The 20,933-nt window shown below is 35.7% G+C and overlaps 1 protein-coding gene across 1 annotated transcript; it reads left to right on the forward strand.

The window, feature by feature from the left end:
- The first annotated feature begins 14,121 nt into the window (after nt 1-14,121).
- On the forward strand, nt 14,122-20,578 carry LOC145620235 (E3 ubiquitin-protein ligase WAV3-like). The gene is made up of 2 exons (XM_081674872.1): nt 14,122-14,579; nt 18,282-20,578. The coding sequence occupies exons 1-2, from the start codon at nt 14,298-14,300 to the stop codon at nt 20,187-20,189; spliced, it is 2,190 nt and encodes a 729-aa protein (XP_081530998.1). The 5' UTR covers nt 14,122-14,297; the 3' UTR covers nt 20,190-20,578.
- The last annotated feature ends 355 nt before the right edge of the window (nt 20,579-20,933 follow it).

Raw genomic sequence — 20,933 nt, forward strand, 5'->3', positions numbered from 1 at the left:
TTTGGGTTTTTCATAGAGGGTATCCTGTATCCATTGGGTTAGAAAAATTGGTCCAGATCCAATTCAATCCAGACCTTTATTTGGATTGATTTTTTTATAAAACTGAGGTGGCTAACGAGCGAAATTAGTCATGTGTGGGAAGCTCTTTCGGCTTGTTCTTATGCCACAAATTTAATCATTAACAACTACGAGTAATATTAATGGGGGAAAATATATACTTGTTATCTATGGAGTAATTCAAAGTGGTCATCAAATTTAGACTATTTATATGATTAAATAAAACATAGTGTAATTTTAGGGCATAATATTGTATGTGCATGATTGTTACACTCAAATCAAAATTTTGTTAACTTTGACTTGTTAGGGTAGTCTAATTTACTAACGCTAGAATTAGACTATAAATGATAATATTACGGAGAAAAAGACATCAATGAAATCAACCAACAAAAGCATTTTTTTTTACACTTTCTTTAGCACTTTTTTAGTTTTCCCTTGGCTTACTAGTAGACCTAATCAAGTTGAGCCTGGTTCGGCTAGCCTGACCTGATATTGGGCGGGTTTTGGGTAGTTTTCTGGCCCATAATCGGTTCAGGCCCGACCCGACCCAAAATCCGAAAAAATTAAAAACTTGGGTGGGCTTGGAAAATCAATTTTATGCATTTTTAGTTTTTTTTTTTTTGCCCGACCCAAAATTGGCCCACATGGCCCGGGTAGTTTGGGAGGTTTGGACACATATATCTCGGCCTAAAGCTTGGCCCGACCCGAGGAATGAACTTTTTTTTTGCTCTCGGCCCGGCCCGCCCATTGATCACCTCTACTTACTAGCCAAGCGATATTTTAGGATTTACTTAGCATGTTTTGAAAATCGTTCGATCATTCCGGTTGTGTGAATTTGGAGGTAATTTTCTCCTCTTGTAATATAATTGTAGCCTTGATTTATCTGTTTATTAATGGAAAGCATTTGCACCTTAAGGAACGTAATTTGGATAGTAATTTAAGTTATTTGTATTTTTTTTATAAATTCATTTTATTTATTGAAAAACAAATGAATATTGCTCCATGTAAGAGAAGTTGACTCATTCAATTCCTATCTCCCGTAGAGAAAAAAACTAAAATTTTCTTGTCATACCTTCCGCTTCAGTAAGGGCCTATCCTCTTTAGCTTGATTTCAATTCAGATTAGTTCAGCTCCAATCAATTCAGTTTAGTTCGGCTCCAATCAGTTTAGTTCTGCTCCTAATTTCCTTCTTCCATAAAATATTCAGTTCAATTCAGTTCAGCTCCAATTAGTTCGGTTCAGTTCAATTCAATTCAGTTCAACTCAGTTTAGTAAATCAGAACAGGCCTTAACTACATGCTAATACAAAGTACATGTTTTACATGTCGTATTCACAAAAAAATTAATTATAATTATTACTACAATAAATTTAGCATAAATTTTCCTTGGAAAAAATATTTTTCAAGTTTTACATGTACAATCTTTTTTTACCTACATTAATTTAATTTTACGTTAGGTTTGTATAGTAAAAATTCGAAAATTCTATATTTATTTAATATTACATAAAATATGTAGTCTAAAATTACATAGAATGGAAATATTAATTACATAAATGGAAAGTATATGAATCAAATATAATCACAAATATATTATATGATTTGGTGAATATTTTGTGTATAACTTATTGTAGGTAATTAATATTATTGGCTAAAAAAATTAAAGGATAAATAGGGAAGGGGATTTTGGAGGGAAAAAACAACACTAGGAAATGACACGTATCATTCCTAGTGTCTATTTTAGTATTATAAAATATATATATTGATGATTAATGTCATTTTCATAGTTGCATGAAATTTGTCCTTTATTCGATTCATGGAATTCATTAACTATTTAATTAAGTTCTTAAAACTTGTTGGTCAATCGCTACTTTGTCCCCTCGATTTGTCCTTTTAATTTTTCGACCAATGTCATACCTAATCTATGCGTCAGACATAGTCAAATTTGTCATATTTAAAATAGAAAGTGAGTTGAAAAAAAATGAAGGGAGTAGTTTTGAATTGAAACTCATTGATGTATTTTTTGAAACATGAAACTCATTATTATGTATAGTGATGATTGATCCCCTCAAAAAAAATTGAGATTTATTGATATCAACTAATTACATCGATTAAAAATGAACATAATTTTTTTTTGTAAAATTATAAACTATAAATAAAGTTAGATGATATTTTATCTAATAAGGTGATTATTGCTTTTTTACAGTTTAGAATTCAGGGTATGGATCTATATAATCTAATCGTTTGTTTTGATTGACTAAATTGAGCTGAACTAAACTGAATATTTTATGAGAGAAGTAAATTAAGATAAGAACTGAACTTATTGGAGCTGAAGTGAACTGAACTAAGCTAAACTGAAATTAAGCTGAAGAGAACAGGCCATAAGCTGAGGGAGTGAAAAATTGGTGTTCAACTTTTCGATATACATGCAAACACGCAAAATTAGATAGGGTCTTTTAGGTTATGATGGAATTTTTGCATAGGGTTTTAAGCATGTTTGGGTCATCAAACACATTGTTTTTGGTTTGGGGGAGGCCAATAGATTAAGCCATCGATGATATTTCAATTTTTGCCTTTGAATTTTTGAGCTAGATTTATATCTATTCTATACTCATAGTCTTATATAACCCCTACCTATATAAATAGTGTTTAGACAATCATACTTTCTAAAATGTTTTATTTACTTATGAACCATATTAATGTTTATTACTTCTATTTAAGGGGAAATTGTTCCGTGTACTCTTGATGTTTTAAAAAATGGATCATGTGCCCATGAGGTTTAAAAGATGCACCTAATACGTCTAATAAATGTACATATCATTGACTTATCAAACCAAAATCATGCCCACACACTGACTTACTTTTAGTTTTTTATATTTATGCAATAAAACCGCCTAAAAGCATAAATAACATCAAAATTTGAACTCTATTGATCATTCTAAATCCTAAACTTTTGGGTGTTAAAATTTGATTTATTAATTAAGTTTAATTGACAATTTAAATGGTTTAGCATTTAGTATCATTGCATTGTAATAATTTAATAGGATTTGATGCATAAGGGGTCTGAATTTCACGAAATTAACATTTGTTATGAGTCTAGCTGGGGTATTTTTTGGTGCAATTTTTTTACAAACCTTAAGGGTACACGATGCATTAGAAAGTTTTTAGGGGTACACAGTGCATTTTCTTAAACCTCAGGGGTACACCGAACAATTTCCCTTTGTTTTAACTCTCAAGAATAGTGTGCGGACTTTAGTACCCCTAAACATATTTATTTTCATAGTTTCCCTCATTAATGTGTTGACAACTAATTAAATTTGTGACTTAAGGCCAAACTGAAAGAGATTTATGGACATTGCTATCTATGATGTGTGCATTAACAACCTTATGTATCACTTGATACTCTCCACATTTTATAAACGCTTTTATTTTAGTTCATGTGTTTTAACTTCTAGATTTATATAAAAAAATACGAAGTTGACACTTTACAAATCAATCCGAACACAACCTGATTTATAAATTGGTCAAATTATACAATCATCCTATGTACACTACTTTTGATAGATTTATGAGTAAAATAAAATGAGATTAAACACAAACACGATGACACAACACGAGTAGGGATGTCAATGGGGCGGGTCGGGGCGGATGTTAGCCTTGCCATCCCCATGAAGGAGTTATGTCTTCGTCGTGTGCAATTACTAGATATATAATTGGATCAAATTATGGAGATAATTAAGTCCGGACATTTGGGTCGTCGTTTTGCCATAGCTAGAGGTACTTACGATCTTTGGACTAGTAAAATAGGCCAAGCCCAATTGGACGGATCCTATAAGGTCACACAAAGGGGCTAGATCGAGCATTAGAGGACGAGGCCCATCATGGGCCTCATCACTCTAGGTGGCCGGCCATATGGGGCTTTGAGAGGCTATTGGGCTTCGTGCCCTAGTCTAATTATAATAAGATTATAAATAGACTAGGTGCCTAGGTTTGCATGTAAGGAATTTATTGATCATTTTAGATCAAACCCTAATTAGCAAACACGAAACCAACCCCCTCTCATACTCCCTCTCTCACGTCACTCTCCTCCTCCCGGCGCACGGTGGTGTCTCGTGGTGGTGGTGGTTCGTGCGGTGGTCGGTTGTCCGAAAAGGTGGTGATCGCGGTTTTCCTCAATCACTCGACCAATCTAGTATTGGTGGACGGCTCGTTCGAATCTCGTGGACTAAGTAGAGGAGCAACACTTGGGGCTCTATTCTCTCCCTGATTTGCCTGTCGAATAGCTTCGTGGAATTCACGCTTCAAAGGTATGATTATGTGTCTTGTGTGTTATGCATGCGATCCTTGGATTAGGTACTTTATTGAATATGATTCATATATGTTATTTCCGCTGCGTAGTACCTATAAACTCCTATAGTGGTATCAGTTAGCCTCTTGCATTAACGCGCTAGATCATAATAATACGATTATTTGATGCCCACGTTAATTTTATAATCAATTAAGAGGGAGAAATTAATTTAATTATGGTTCAATTATTATTTTAATGTGATTAAACTTTTGGAATCGATTAAATGTGATTTAATTATGCTCATATAGCCATAAAGAGGACCGAATTATGCCCTAGTATGTTCGAAAATTTCAAAAACCCTAACCCTAATTTCGAAAATTCCAAGCCCTAAAATATGATTTTGTGCTTGATTTTGATTTAATTCGATTTGTTTTATGTATCATAATTTTAATTGGGTTGAATTATGCATAAAAATGTTTTATGTATGATCATAAATTTAATTTTAAAAGTTAGAATTAAATTGGGATTAATTTTATGATGAACCCTAATTTTAAAGTTGAATGTGATTTAATTTTAATCTTATGGACTAATTTAATTTAATAATGTTATTATAATTATATTGAAAATAATAAAAAAAATTATTTAAGGCCGGCAACCGCGGCTGGGTGGCGCAGCCACGGCGGCTGCCGACCAGGTGGCGGTCCAAGAGGGAGGGGAGGGAGGGCGGTGGTCCATGGTGGCTGTGGGCAGCAGCGTGCAACAGTTGCACGCTGCTGCCGCGGCTGCCAGCTCGGGGTGCTGCTGCCTTGCGCGGCAGTGGTTGCTGCAAGGCAGCCAGCCACCGTGGCTAGCCTCGGCTGGCCACGCACGGTGGCCTGCACCCCAGCAGTAGCAGCTGCCACGCTGCTGCCCTTGCGGCAGTGGCTGCTGTCACAGCAGTGGCTGCTATCACGGCAGCCAGCCACCGTGGCTAGCTTCGGCTAGCCAACCACGGTGGCCGGCGTTGGTGGTTGCGGTAATTTCAAAAAAAAAAAATTCTGTTTTGAAAAATTTATTTCAAGATAATTATGAATTATTTTGGGATAAAATCGGTTTTATTTTGGATAAGTTAAAATATTTTCAAAATATGATCTTTTATAAAGTTTGTTTTATTTGGATAAAATCTTTTATTTTAGGATAAAATCAAATATTCAAAAGTTGTTATATTTGATATTATCCATATTTAGTTTGTTATTTTGGTAATTATCCTAAATTAAAGTGGTTAATTATGGATAAGATTGATAAGGATATTCTGAGCATATTCCACAAGGATAATAATTGATTTAAATAATGTGATTATCCCATAATTAGATTAGGATGTAATTGATTTTAAAATTATTTGATTGGCTAGTAATTAGGATAGAATCTCCTAAATTAGTTAGGATAATCATGGAAGATTAAATATGATTTTATCTTTCTAGAATAAAATATGATTTGATTCTATCTCATGACTAAATTAAATATATGATACTTTATGAACCGTCATGAATAATATATGATATTATCTAATTATGATTAAAATATAAGATATTTTAGGAAATGCGTTGACTTTATTATGAACATTCGATGTTGTAGTTTAGACAAGCATGTTGAGTGATTTATTATATGGCACTTTTCTAATATATGATATCATGTTGCTATATATAGACTAGTATGGCCCATAGATTCTTAAATACGATCTGCGTATCGTGATGTATTTTTGTAACCTAAATACGGTCTGCGTACCGTTGAGTGTTTTCATAACTTTTATTTAATGTAAATAGAATAGTTATTTAAATGGTGTTAGCCCAAAAGAAGCCCATGAAGTGAAGGCCCAAAGGAGCAAGGTGGATGAAGATCCATGATGATTCAAGTGGGAGCATTTTCATTTCTAGTTTTCTTAGGACTAAGAGGCCATACTACGTCATGTTTATTTTATTGCATTAGTAAATTATGCATGTTTAGGTTTATTTATGTTGTTTGATGATGCGCTAGAGTTCACTAAATAATCACAAGATAATGAATCTAGATCCCAGTAATATTGATGCAGCTTTTCCAATTAAAAACTCGACAAAACCTTCGATCGTTTATGATGGGTCGGCCTCAGCAGAGCATCATAATATATCTTGGGGAAGTGGGGGTAGATCACGTTCTACACTTTTAATTGGTTAAATTCAACAAGGTTACCTAAAGATCAGTTTAGAACCTTGAAACTAAGGGTAATAATTAAACATGTGATGATTAATTATTCAACCAAGAATTACAAGAGTTGTAATCAGTAAAGAGTTTACTCACCTTGAAAATGTAATGGTTGATGGCAGGGCCTCAGTCCGGTCAATTATTGCACAAATAAAGGATCTTGGAATCACTTAACATTCAATTGGGATCATTTAATTATTGAATAAAGTGTTTAAAAGTTACCAAATGAATGTTTTTATGGTACTTTAATTTTATTAAACATAATTATTAAACTTTGCCTTATTTTGACATAGATGGGTAGCCGTAACAATAATGACTATAATTCTTTACCACCAACGATGACAACAAGGCTTAATTTTCTTAACTTCAACGATTGAGAAAGCGAACTTAGAAGTGTTCTAAGGAACGAAAATCTTGATTCTCATTTAGACTTACCAATCGAGGGTAGATCTAGTCCAAGCATGACTCTTGAGAAGCATTTGAGAAATGTTTCAGATTCTAAGAGAGTCGCGCATGTGATGTTGTCCTCTATCCCAGAGGATTGGGCTAGAAGATTCATGGACTATGAACCTTATCTCTTATTCAAGTGCTTACGTAATGTTTGCTATGGAATTATGAATTCCCATGTTGATGGAGAAATGGATGGAAACGTCATGGAAATCATTGATATGGTTCCCAAGAATGACGACTCCTGGACTGGAAGTATTAGGTTTGAAACCTACAGGCTCAATGGTGAGATAATTTCAAGAAAACTCTTGCCAGGCCAGTCAGTACAGATTCATGTGGATACGATGGTTGATCTATTTGACCGCATGAGTATGTTAGGGAGACCATATAAAGATCAACATGTTCATGATATAATTCTGCATTCTCTACATGATGGTTTTAACCTCGAGAAACTTTGTCAAGATGATGAAGAATCTGCAGTCAAACTAGTTGATTTACTCAAGAATCATGCAGAGGATTACCTGAAAGAAGAATAAGCCAGTGCTTGAACAAGGATGTTCCCACTACGATAAGTAATAAGGTAAGAGTTACCTAATACTATATGAACTTTTTTTAACTTTCACTAAGGTATGTGATACCAAGTTGCAGTGCTTAACATTATGATATTGCGCAGGAACTGCAAACAAGTGAAGCTAGCATGGAGATGGAGCTTGAAGGTGCACTAGAAGTTTTGAGTGGCCAGAGATAGCTTCATAGTTTTATTTTCTGATTAGTTTATCATGACATTTAGAACTATTTCCAGTTTTTGATGAGACAATATTTCGGTTTTCTTGTTTTGAATACTGATTTGGTTTTACTTGGCTTGGACAAATGTTGATCCATGACCAAGGTAATAAATTGTTTTCATTTTGCTAGATATGAGTTAATTTTGGTTTTTTGACATTGATATATGTAGATCACAAAAGTAAATTTAGATGATTCAAAGCAAACTTATTAAAATAAAGTAAGATTAGGTCACATAAACCATTTGCACATCCAAAGTTATGGATGGACTCTTACTCTTATATGATTATGAATCACTGGAGAATTTGAAGTCATGCTTGATAAGGTATAATGACCAAGTTACCTTTTAGTTGAAAGGGTAAAAGAGCTAAAATGACCTTTTTGGAACACAAACATATGATGTGAGTGTACCATAAATTCAAGATTTAGCAAAAGGATTTAACTATTTCATTGCTCTTATTAACGATTTAAGTAAATATAACAATAATTACTTAATGAAATAATAGCTGGAATCATTGAAATGTTCAAAATTCCAAAATGAAATGTAAAATCAAGTTTGAGATAAACAATTTAGCACCACAATATGATTGTTGTGATAAACTTTTAACTCAAAACAAATGATCATCTAAAGGAATTGTTGAATTAGTTCACAATCCAGGAACATTACAATTAAGGTGTATGTATAAAGTAGGAATCAAACTTTGCTTGCCATGGTTCGATCCAAGATTTAATGATTTACAAATATCGTTTTGAGGATATGCATTAGAACAACAACATTTGCGAATATACTAAACAGAAACTTAACCAAAGCAATAGAAAGGATGGAAATGTTCCAAAATAATCTTTTCTAAACAGGATTGAAGGAGTATGAAATCTATGTAAAATGTTTACAAAGATGACATAATAAACCCTAAATCAGGTATTATTTCTACAATCGCGTAAAAACAAAATGTGTGTTGCTCGCGATAGTGTCTTTATAGAAAGAAGTGTCTTCCTACAAAGCCAAGTGGGAGTAAAGTTAGATCTCGATGAGATTCGAGACGAGCAACAAATGGATGTAGATAACACTACATTAGAGACGAATGCGCATGAAATCAACTAATTTGATAAAACATGTGTCGAAGCAAGCTAATTCAAGTAGCGAGACTTCTATCGTCCTACTAGAATGAAATGCTTCAAAGAGTTGAAGAGAATAATTCTATTGTCGCTCATACCTATCGTAGGTTACTTAGGATTAAAACAAACAGTTTGTTGGAATTCTAGTAAAAGGTGGATTCTAAAATTTTCCTATTGGAATGGTTGGAATCCATGCCTACAAGCAAGCTTTGGACAAGTGTCAACTCAGGAAGTGGCTTAAAGCCAAGAAATCCAGAATGGACTCCATGTCTGTAAAGATGTGCTAGTCCATGATAGTATTACAAATAGGGTCAAACCTATTAGTCATGTAAGCCTATTCGGATTATTCTAGTTATGGAAATCAAAATCACCTTCATGAAATGTTCTTGATGGATGGGAATGTATATGATACAACATAAGATTTTTGAAATCCAGGAATTCCTAGAATGTTTTGCAAACTTCAGAAATTCATTTATGGATTGAAGTAAGCATCAGGGAGTTGGAACATTCATTAGGAAATCAAACGGTTTGATTACCTTAGAAGAATGGAAAATAAATCTTGTAGAGACAAGAAGTTTAGTGGGAGCAATTGGTCTTCTTAGTCTAATATGTAGTTGACATACAGTTCATATAAAATGATATATCAATGCTTGAATAAATCAAGCAATGGTTAGAAAGATTATTTCTATATAGGAGACTTAGGAGATGTTGAGTACATATTGGGAATCAGAATCCACAAAGTGAATCTTGAAGGATGACTGGACCTAATCAAGAGACTTATGTTGATAAGGTTCTTGACAAGTTCAAGATGCAAGATTCTAAGAGAGGATCTTTTCCCATGTCTCATGGTTTTACACTCAGTAAAACTCAGTGCCTTAAAAACTAGTAGAGTTGAGTTGTAAAGGTAATGTACCTTATGCTTTTGCAAAAGGGTCCATTACATGTACAAAGCAAGTTGTTACATATGACTTGTGCATGTGTAGCAAGTTTCATGCAAATACAGAATAAGCATACGGAAAGTTACCAAGAACAAATCCTTGAGTACTTGAGAAGCGCTAAAGGAATTTTTCTAGTTTATGGTATTAAAGGTAAACAAGTTGTCAAAAGTTTTACGAATGCAAGTTTTTCCAAACAAGCAAGATGATTCTAGAAGTTGATCTAGATGCACAGTTTTGTTAGTATGGAGAAGTATAGTGAGCTTGAAAAGTTCAAAGCAGAGCACTATTGCATGCTCAACGTCAGAATATGTATATTAAGCTATAGTCGGATAGTTTTAGAGGATGTTCGGATTAAAATGTCATGTGACTAAAGGGTCACCTTTTCCCAAGCACAAAGGAGCCAGGGTCACATCACAAATCCAAACAAATGAATATGAGATATTGCCTCAGTTATGAGATCATTGACCAGCGGGAAGTCACATTCTGCAAAGTTTTATTATGAGTGAGAAATCACTAAACCCCTTCCATAGACAAAGATATGAAAGTCATATTAAAGTCCTAGATTGAAGCAAATTATGTAATTTAAATTGTGTATGTTTGAGAAAAACATATTACATAAGAAAATACATCAATTTGCAGAATTATGTTTAAAATAGAAATTGTTATTTCTCTTATTTAATTATGGTTTTAAAATTAAATAAAATGTCCAAAATAATTATGAATTGATGGGCTCACTAGGTTGATGACCTTTTGAATGAAACCCCACAGGTGAACAAAATTCATATATTATTTAAGTTCCTAGTTCGAGATCATTAAAATGGACATAAATGATTTCAATGAATGAACTAGCATGTAAGATTGATTGGATAGCGCAGTTTCATGGGCTATAGGGGCATAGTGATGCTCGGTCAATCACTTGGATATGCATGAATGATGCATGATCGAACTATTGACCTACTTTGAAGTTCAAGTATAGAGCTTCCGTATATATTAGTGGATTCCTTTGACATGAGTGGAACATTGATTTCATTCAATGGATGTTATGACTGTGGTACACTCAAACGTCTGCCCGTAACTGGAGATTATAAAGGGTGTTTCCCGGTCATTTCAGAAGTTGAGTGGGAGGCTTGTTGCCACAAGATTGGATAGAGTCTACCTATTAAATTAGGAAATGTGTCATGGCCGCTTGAAGAGGGAGAATTCAAAAAATATGTGGCCGCGTTCAAATGCATTTCTCGGTAATCATTTGGTTTTGTAATTCTAACTCAGATTTCAAGAAACGATTTGTAGATTAATATGATCTCGACATGTGATGCAATCATATTATCAAATCGACATATACATTGACTTAAGGAATTTGAATATTGCACCCTTGTCTCAGACAAGTGGGAGATTGAAGGAGTTATGTCTTCGTCGTGTGCAATTACTAGATATATAATTGGATCAAATTATGGAGATAATTAAGTCCGGACATTTGGGTCGTCGTTTTGCCATAGCTAGAGGTACTTACGATCTTTGGACTAGTAAAATAGGCCAAGCCCAATTGGACGGATCCTATAAGGTCACACAAAGGGGCTAGATCGAGCATTAGAGGACGAGGCCCATCATGGGCCTCATCACTCTAGGTGGCCGGCCATATGGGGCTTTGAGAGGCTATTGGGCTTCGTGCCCTAGTCTAATTATAATAAGATTATAAATAGACTAGGTGCCTAGGTTTGCATGTAAGGAATTTATTGATCATTTTAGATCAAACCCTAATTAGCAAACACGAAACCAACCCCCTCTCATACTCCCTCTCTCACGTCACTCTCCTCCTCCCGGCGCACGGTGGTGTCTCGTGGTGGTGGTGGTTCGTGCGGTGGTCGGTTGTCCGAAAAGGTGGTGATCGCGGTTTTCCTCAATCACTCGACCAATCTAGTATTGGTGGACGGCTCGTTCGAATCTCGTGGACTAAGTAGAGGAGCAACACTTGGGGCTCTATTCTCTCCCTGATTTGCCTGTCGAATAGCTTCGTGGAATTCACGCTTCAAAGGTATGATTATGTGTCTTGTGTGTTATGCATGCAATCCTTGGATTAGGTACTTTATTGAATATGATTCATATATGTTATTTCCGCTGCGTAGTACCTATAAAATCCTACACCCCATCCCCATCCCTATCCCCACCTAAAATTTTCATCCCTATCCCCATCCCCATCCCCGTGGCAGGTGCAAAATTCAACACCATCCCCGCCCCGGCGGGTACAATTCCAAAACCATCCCCGCCCCACCCCCCACTTGGATATCCATCCTTACTTAATCCCCACCTAAGACCCGCCTAATCCCCATCTAAGACCCACCTCCCAATACACAATCCAACATATTTAACACTACGTATAAATTACAACAAATAAAATTATTATTAATATTACACACTTTTTTTTATTTATAAATTAGTGTATTACAAATTATTATATCTAATATTTTATTTTACATATTTTTTATATATAAAATAGTATAAAAGTATATAACTTTGTTTTATAAAATACCCCGTATACAAATGTGGGTGTGAGGTGGGGATAAGGTGGGTACAAATGGGGACGGTTGGGGATGACACGGGTACGAAGTGGGGCGGGTGGAGCGGGGCGGAGATGGGGCGGGTACAATGTAAAATCCACCCCCGCCCCATCATCCATGGCGAGTATGATTTTTATCCCCATCTCCACCCCACCACCCACCAAATCAAGACCCATCCCCGTGGGGCGGGGATGGGGCGAGACTCCAACTTGACCTGCCCCACTGACATCCCTAAACACGAGTATTTGCTAATTGCCCGGCTCCCGAGTTTTATCGGCTATTTCACGAAATGCCACTGAGCACTTTAAAAATTCACCAAATGCCAAAGACTTTTCAAAATTCACCAAATACCACTCAATTTTTAAAAAATTCACCGAGTGCCATTAATGACCAACGGCCGTTAACTCCGTTAGTCATTAGGGGTTAATCATGACACATGTCATGATATAATTGGTCCATTTATCTTAATTCATAAAAAATTTAAAAAAAAAAACAAAAAAAAAAAGAAAATTTAAAAAAAAAAACCCCAAAATTTTCCCAGCCACCCCCACCACCGCCAAACCCTAGCCTCTCCCCTTATCTCATTGGAAAACGCCCGGCCACCACCTTAACCACCAAAAATTGTCCGGCCGGCGGCCCTTTAGCGCCCCACTTGACCTACCGCCGACCCCCAAAACCACCCACGCTGCCCGTCCCGACCCCAAAAACCACCCACACATTCGCCCTGACCCGAAAAACCATCTGTAAAAACGCCCCTCTTCCCTTTCCCCACCCTCGAAATCGAATGTTTCGATGGTGGGAGAAGGGAGGAGGGGTATTTTATTGGTGGTTTTTGGGGTCGGGACGGCTGTGTGGGTCGTTTTAGAGGTGGCTGATGCTCGTGTTTGTGGTTTTATAGGGTCAGGGCAGTTTGTGTGGGTGGTTTTTTGGGTCGACGGTGGGTCAAGTGGGGCGCTAAAGGGCTGGTCGGTCGAATTTCGGTGGTTAAGGTGGTGGCCGGTCGTTTTCCGGCGAGATAAGGGGAGGGGCTAGGGTTTGGCGGTGGTGGGGGTGGCTGCGAAAATTTTGGGGGTTTTTTTTTCTAATTCTCTGTCTTTTTTTTATTTTAATTTTCTGTTTTTTTTAAAAAAAATTTATGAATTAAGATAAATGGACCAATTATATCATGACATGTGTCAAGATTAACCTCTAATAACTAATGGAGTTAACGGCCGTTGGTCATTAATGGCACTCGGTGAATTTTTAAAAAACTGAGAGGCATTTGGTAAATTTTGAAAAGTCTGATGGCATTTGGTGAATTTTAAAAAGTCCGATGACATTTGGTGAATCTTTAAAATGCTCAGTGACATTTCGTAAAATAGCCCGTTTTATCCATAGTCCAACATACATAAGAATCCAAAACACATAGTCAGCATATACTAAAAATAACTATATAATTAGTCATAGAAAAAGAAAATCACTGTATTAATTAATCAAATCAAAGATTACCCTAAATAAACAAGTATTAGTTGCGTTGGGGTTTGGGCCACTTCAATTATTCTCCAAACCCAATGTATTTGCTTTCCTTTCCTTTAACTATTCAACCAAATGATATAAATCCCATCACATCACATCGTATTTCATACTTTATATTATAAAAAATATTTATACGAATACTCCTTCTCTTATTAAAGTCAAAACTCCAAATATTATTTATTTATAAATATATTATTATTAATATTATTAACCTTCTCCTCTTTCTCTCTCTATCTCCCTTTCATGGCCGCCAAACTCCATCCTCTCTTTCTCTCTCTAAAAACCCTTCAATCTCTTCTCATGGCGTCTCTCTATTTCACCTGATCTGCATTCTTTCTCTCTCCTCTTCTCGTCGTTTTTCTGGGTTTTTTCGTCGCTTTCAAAAATGGTGGGAAGCAAATGGAGGAAGGCTAAATTAGCGTTGGGTTGCGTTCAACTTCCTCGCACCCTTGATGACGAGAATTCATCTTCTTCTTCCGCCGCCGTTCTCTCCGCCGCCGTTAACGGCGGTCATCGCCGGCAATTCTCCGACGCCGTCGTTTCTCTCTCCTCTTCCACCGCCTCTGTTGCTGCCGATTGCCGCCCTTCTTCTCCTATCACTCCTACTCCTTCGTCTTCCGGACTCCGCTTCTCTCGCAGCTCCTCCAAATCTTCGAAATCTTCTAAGGTTTGAATTTTATTCGTAAATAATTGTTATCGTAATTGTTATTTTGATTGATTGTATATTTGGGTTGAATTGATTTTGTTGGTGTTTGTTTATTTTATGTGAAATTGTTCATCTGGGTTTCTGCTATAATGGTTAATTTTCTTTTGAAATTAATGTGTTTTTTATTTTTAATTTAGTTAATTTTTATGGGTGTTTATTGTTATATTAATGTAATTTGTAAAATGCAATTGAATTTAATAGAAAAGGGTAATAATGGGATATACTGTGAAGGAATCTGAATAGTGGGGGAAAGATGGGGCTTTATTGTCGTTGCTGTTGTTGTTGTTGTTATCAAGTGGTAAGTGGATTGTGGGGAAAATAAAGTAGAGTGGGTGAGATTGTACAACTTTAGGGACCATCACTACTCCCCTTTGGTTCATTTGTAAAAGGGAAACCAATACTAGCTCCGTCGTGGTGCTCCATTTGCCTTTTCACGGTCTAATGCAATGCGATGGGCTTACATGACTATACCCATTACTCCCTCCGTTTTTATATAAATGCTATCACTTGTATTTACGCGTAGTTTAGTTTGACGAGATTTTTTGGGTGTGGGCAAGTGGGGTAGGATAGTAACATTATAAAAAATAGTATTATATTATAGTAGTATTATATCGACGACTGAATAAAGCAAGTGATGCATTTATTTAGAATTACACGGAGTAGTTTCTTTCTTTTGTGCATTCAACAAAAATTTATGTAGTATATGTTTCAAATTATACGTTGAAACACGTCTAACAAGATCGAAAATACGTCTAAGAAGTGGAACAGCTAATAAAAGAACGGAGGGAGTAAATTATTCAACTTTTTTTCCTTCAAGGGAAAGTGCTTTGCATGGTCAGCAGCTGTGGCCATTTTCACCCCATTTCTTCACTCTTTTTTTTTTCTCCCTCCTTTTGATGAATTGCTTATTTAGATAAAAAGCCTGTTGACCGTTGATTGTGAGGTTTCTTTCAATGGGTATGAGCCTAAAACTCCTCAAAGTTGTCAAATGGGGTACTTAAGTTTATTTTTGATAAAAAAATTAATGGAGGTAAAGAAGAAAACAGTAGTTTTCTCTTTCTTCATGATTTTCCACTTCTTTTGATGGGTGGGGCTCATCATCTCCCTAATGTTTGCCTTGAAAGCTTCATAATTATGACTGGTGAGAGAGTTGCTTGATCACTTTTGCTTTTGCAAAAAATAAAAATAAAAGTCTTCCCCACTTGGCATTGTTCTTTAGTTTTAATTATATCCTTCATCCTTTTGGCAGCCTAACATTGACTTTTTATTATATGGTTTTCTTTTTTCTTGGTTTGATAATTAGATTCAATATGAAGGTATTTATTTGATTCTTCCTTGCAGAGTTCTACTTTGACATTTTTATCTGACTGGTTGTTGGTTCTTGACCAACCTTTTTTGTTGTTTATTCTCCCCTTTTCTTGATTTGAAGAGATAATTATTATTAGGGGAAGCAGATGTATGTGGCTCGTATTTTCATAAGATATTTTGCAATATATATATATTGATGGGCTGATTTATAATATGACCCAAGATTTTTTTTTATTAAAATCAATTTATTTACTTGAAGTTATTTGGCACTGCCCTAAACTTTTAACTATTGAATAATATCTATTTTATTTTATTTATTTATTTATTTGCATTTTACTTTTGATTTGATTGAGAATGGAAATTCTGTAAATTTATTACCTGGTATTTCAGTTAGAAATGAAAGAAAATAAGAAAAAAAAAACAGTTAAAACAAAAAACTTGAATCTATCGGTCTACCCCCTTTTGAAATCTTTGCGGTCAGATTCAAATGTATTTTGGTTCAGTTGCTAAAGGTTTATTACGTAGTATTATCTTTATTACATGCATTGATTATTAGAATATGAAAGTCTTATTCGTATTTCAGATTATTTGAAGCATCTTTTTTTTTTAAAAATATTTTTTTACATCATTTTCAGTTTTCTAACTTATTTAGAGGTCCTTTTCTGTGTAAATCTCATTATGACTTGTAACCAATGGTATATGTTGTTGGGCTATGTTGAAAATTTCAATTCCTTCTTAATGATTTGTTGGCTTGTCTCCTTTTCAAAGTTAACGGGCTCAAATAGGTTTCCAAGATTTGGAATTTTGCTTGTTTGCATTAATTGATTTTTGGGTCGTTGTCCAACACCTACAAATATTGTACGAAGTTGTGTACCCCATTAAATGTTGTGCCCTTTAGGATAAGGCGGTGGGATTGATTATTTTTGTAGTCATATTAATCTGTATCTCACTTACATTGCATATTGGAAGGGAAATGTCTTCACATAACAATTTATCTGTTTGGGTATTAATATGCATTTTGGTTTGGGCCACTAAGCCATCAAGTGATATTTGTGAGATCTTTATACCCACCGCGTTACTACATAGTAGAAAGGATACACCCATCCTTTTCATATTAGTTGACTTCATATGACTTTTGTTCTCAAACTAAAATTATGTGTCTCTCTTCTATGTTATTGTAAAATTCTGTTTAATATTTTAACGATTAATCCAACAAGATTGTTTTTTTATTTTATTAATTCATGAAGTTAATGGTTAAATGATAATTATATACTCAAGAAATCCATTGTACCAATGTACCCTATTAGCAATATTTTTGCCAGAGTTAATTAGTAAAATGTGATGTTAGTATCTTGTCTAATTTTGCATGCCTGTTTACTTGTAAACAGAATGATATTGTTTTCATGGGTCTGTAAGCTCTAATTTTTGTGGGATATACCGACCCCAAATGTCACCTGGCTGTCATATATTTGTATTTTCCATTCCTGGATTCTATGCAATTATGTCTTTCATTTTTCTGCTTCAGAGTTACTCTTAAGTGGAATAGATTATTTTTCATTGTATAGCTAGAAATAATTGACTAAATGATGCTGAGGCCAAACTGGGAAGAAGCTGAAGAACTGATGTTAAATCTCAAATGAATGTTCATGGCTCCAATTATTATAGACTTATAGTCATGGGTAATCTTGACATTACGTTCTGAAACTGGGAGTATTAGATGACTGGAACATGCTTATGAAGTAATCAGTGGCCTTTATGCTTTTAAATTTTAATACTTGGGTGTCAAAATTATTTAAAGCTTGCAGGAATTAGTTAAGTGCATGTTTCGTGTTCTTAGGCCTCTGTATTGAAACTTGTTGCTAATAATTGATAATTTTTCCAATGCTTTTGCTATGAAGAGAATTTGAAAAGGTGAAACAATGATGTCTGGCTTCAGCTGTGTTAGTAAGACTGTAAGAGATTTTTTTAATATTCTGGTTAAAATTCGTGGGGTTGAAGTGATGACGCAAGTCTTCTAGATTACATTTAGATTGCATAGATACTCCATTGGGAATTCTTGGGTAATATTGAATGAGGATATCAGTGATGTAAGCACCGTTTTTGTTTTTTAAATTTTTTTTACATGTCTTCCCATATCAATCAACAAAAATGATTGAATTCAATTAATCATACTGAAAAGACATAAGCTGGGTGGAAATATAGTACTCACAATGATTTATTGGTTTTATCATTTTTATAGATTTATCTCCTCCCTTTACTGAAATTATTTATTTTATTTTGGAATCTTTGCCCAAGATTATTAAAGCTTCTATGTAGAAGTTTTCTTCTTAAAATTTTTTTGTTTCATTACTGCAGAAGACCTGTGCAATATGCTTGAGCACTGTGATCCCAGGCCAGGGCCATGCTATTTTTACCGCTGAGTGCTCACACTCATTTCACTTTAACTGCATTACGTCTAATGTGAAGCATGGCAATCACATTTGCCCAATCTGCAGAGCAAAGTGGACAGAAATTCCTTCCCAAGGTCAGAGTTCTGAAGCTCTCCATGGAAAGCTGAGAGCTAACTCAATCAATGGGAACAGAGACTATCCAGTGGTAGCTGCTCTGCAGCAGCTTCACCTTCCTCAACCAGATTTTAATCAGAACATCTCCCCCACTTACCGGGTTGCTGAACCTGCTATGTTTGATGATGATGACGACATAGATGAACAACATACATTTAGGGAACAATTTGCTCATAGTGCTTCTGATGACAGCTCTATGAGAAGGGTAGAGATAAAGACATGTCCTGAAGTTTCTTCCATTGCTAAGTTAGCATCTTATGATAATTTCTCAGTTCTGATACACCTGAAGGCTCCTGTTGCTGAAATAAGCTATTATGGTGCCAGCTCGCCATCTCAAAATTCTCGTGCTCCAGTTGATCTGGTTACTGTACTGGATGTGAGCGGCAGCATGGCAGGTACCAAGCTTGCATTACTTAAACGTGCCATGGGATTTGTGATACATCACCTTGGTCCTCATGATAGGCTCTCAGTTATAGTATTTTCCTCTTCAGCCCGCCGTCTTTTTCCCCTTAAAAGGATGACTGACGGTGGTAGAAATCAGGCTCTCCAAGCAGTAAATTCCCTTTCTTCGAATGGTGGAACTAATATTGCTGAAGGTCTCAAGAAGGGTGCTAAGGTTATGTTAGAACGGAAGTGTAAAAACCCGGTTAGCAGTATGATACTTTTATCTGATGGGCAGGATACATATACGGTTAATGCTCCTGCTGGTGCACAATCTAGGACAGACTACAAGTCGCTCCTTCCAAATTTTATCCAACAGAATTCAGGAACCAGCTTTCAGATACCAGTGCATACGTTTGGGTTTGGTTCAGATCATGATTCTGTTTCAATGCATTCCATCTCCGAGGGTTCTGGAGGCACATTCTCCTTTATAGAGACTGAGTGTGTGATTCAAGATGCTTTTGCCCAGTGCATGGGAGGTTTGCTGAGTGTGCTGGTACAAGAGCTAGAATTAAAACTTAACTGTGTATACCCTAATTTGAAGCTTGGGTCAATCAAAGCTGGAAGCTACCACACTCGACTGTTGGATGGTGCAAGAACAGGTTACATAAATGTTGGAGATTTGTATGCTGAAGAAGAAAGGGATTTTCTTGTGACTATGAATATTCCTCAGGCATCTGTAAGTGAGATGCCATTGCTGAAAGTTAGCTGCACTTATAAGGACCCAATCACAAAAGAGATGACACATTTAGATGAAGTTGAAGGTGTCAAGATCAATAGGCCAGAGAGAGCAGAGCATGTAGAGGTTTCCATGGAGGTGGATAAGCAGCGTAACAGGCTAAAAGCAGCAGATGCTATGTCAGAGGCTAGATCTGCTGCTGAAAATAATGATTTGGCCGGTGCAGTGTCTATCCTCGAGGGCTATCGGCAAGCATTGTCAGAAAGTGTATCAGCAAAAGACCCCTTGTGTGTGGGACTTCTAAATGAACTAAAGGAGATGAAGGAGAGGATGTCTACCCGCCAGGTGTACGAGGCATCTGGAAGGGCATATGTTTTGTCTGGACTGAGTTCACATTCGTGGCAGAGGGCAACTGTAAGAGTCGATTCCACAAGCAGCACCAATCTTTCTCAAGCTTACCAAACCTCATTCATGGCTGATATGATCACTCGCTCCCAGACAATGGTGATTCCTAACATGCCGCCTTCTCCTCCTGTGAGGCCTCCTCGATCACTCTCTGGGCGTCCAAGTCCTAGGTAATTTGCAATCTTAGTAAAATTTTGAGATTGCTCATTTCAAAAAATAATCTACATATTCTACCTTATTTTTTAAAATTTTTATCCTCTAGATTTTAGCTTTTGTTTAGAAAGCCGGGGCGAGGATAGGGAGAGGAAGGTAATTTTGTAAATGACTAATAATAATGGGATAAAGATAGTTTTGGAGAAAATTTTGGGTGGGAAGGGTATAGGTGGTAATTGGACTTTTTTTATTTTGGTTTTTTTGTTCTTTAATCGGGTAAATTTTTGTTGGGTGTTTTTTGTACATAAGTGATAAAAGAGAAAGCAATGTGTTTCTCTATGGGAAGAAGGGGTATAGCCTTGCAAGTGTAATTTGCTTTTTTAATATTGGAGACTTTTAATTCTTGGCAAGTGAAATTATTCACTCTTGATTCTTTCCGTATTTTTCTTATTGCTCATATTTTGCTCGACCACCTTGACTTGTCTATTATGGAGTAGTAGTGTGTTATATCTGGCATAAATCTGCTTTTAGATCTATTTAGAACATTGACGAGTGTATGGGATGCCAATTTCTTAATGCTTACTGATCTCTGTAAAACATGAAGGAATAACACAACTTCGATCAATATTTATTGGTACACCCAGGTGTGTATAAGAATTTGCACAAATTAGTAAAAATTGCGTATATAGGTCTAGGTAACTGGTCTAAAAATATCACTGTCATGATCATTGCAAAATCATGTACGATACTTGTATACTGCTGTAT

This window comes from Chenopodium album, chromosome 27 (assembly GCF_948465745.1).
Source record: "Chenopodium album chromosome 27, dcCheAlbu1.1, whole genome shotgun sequence".
NCBI classification, from domain to species: Eukaryota; Viridiplantae; Streptophyta; class Magnoliopsida; order Caryophyllales; family Amaranthaceae; genus Chenopodium; species Chenopodium album.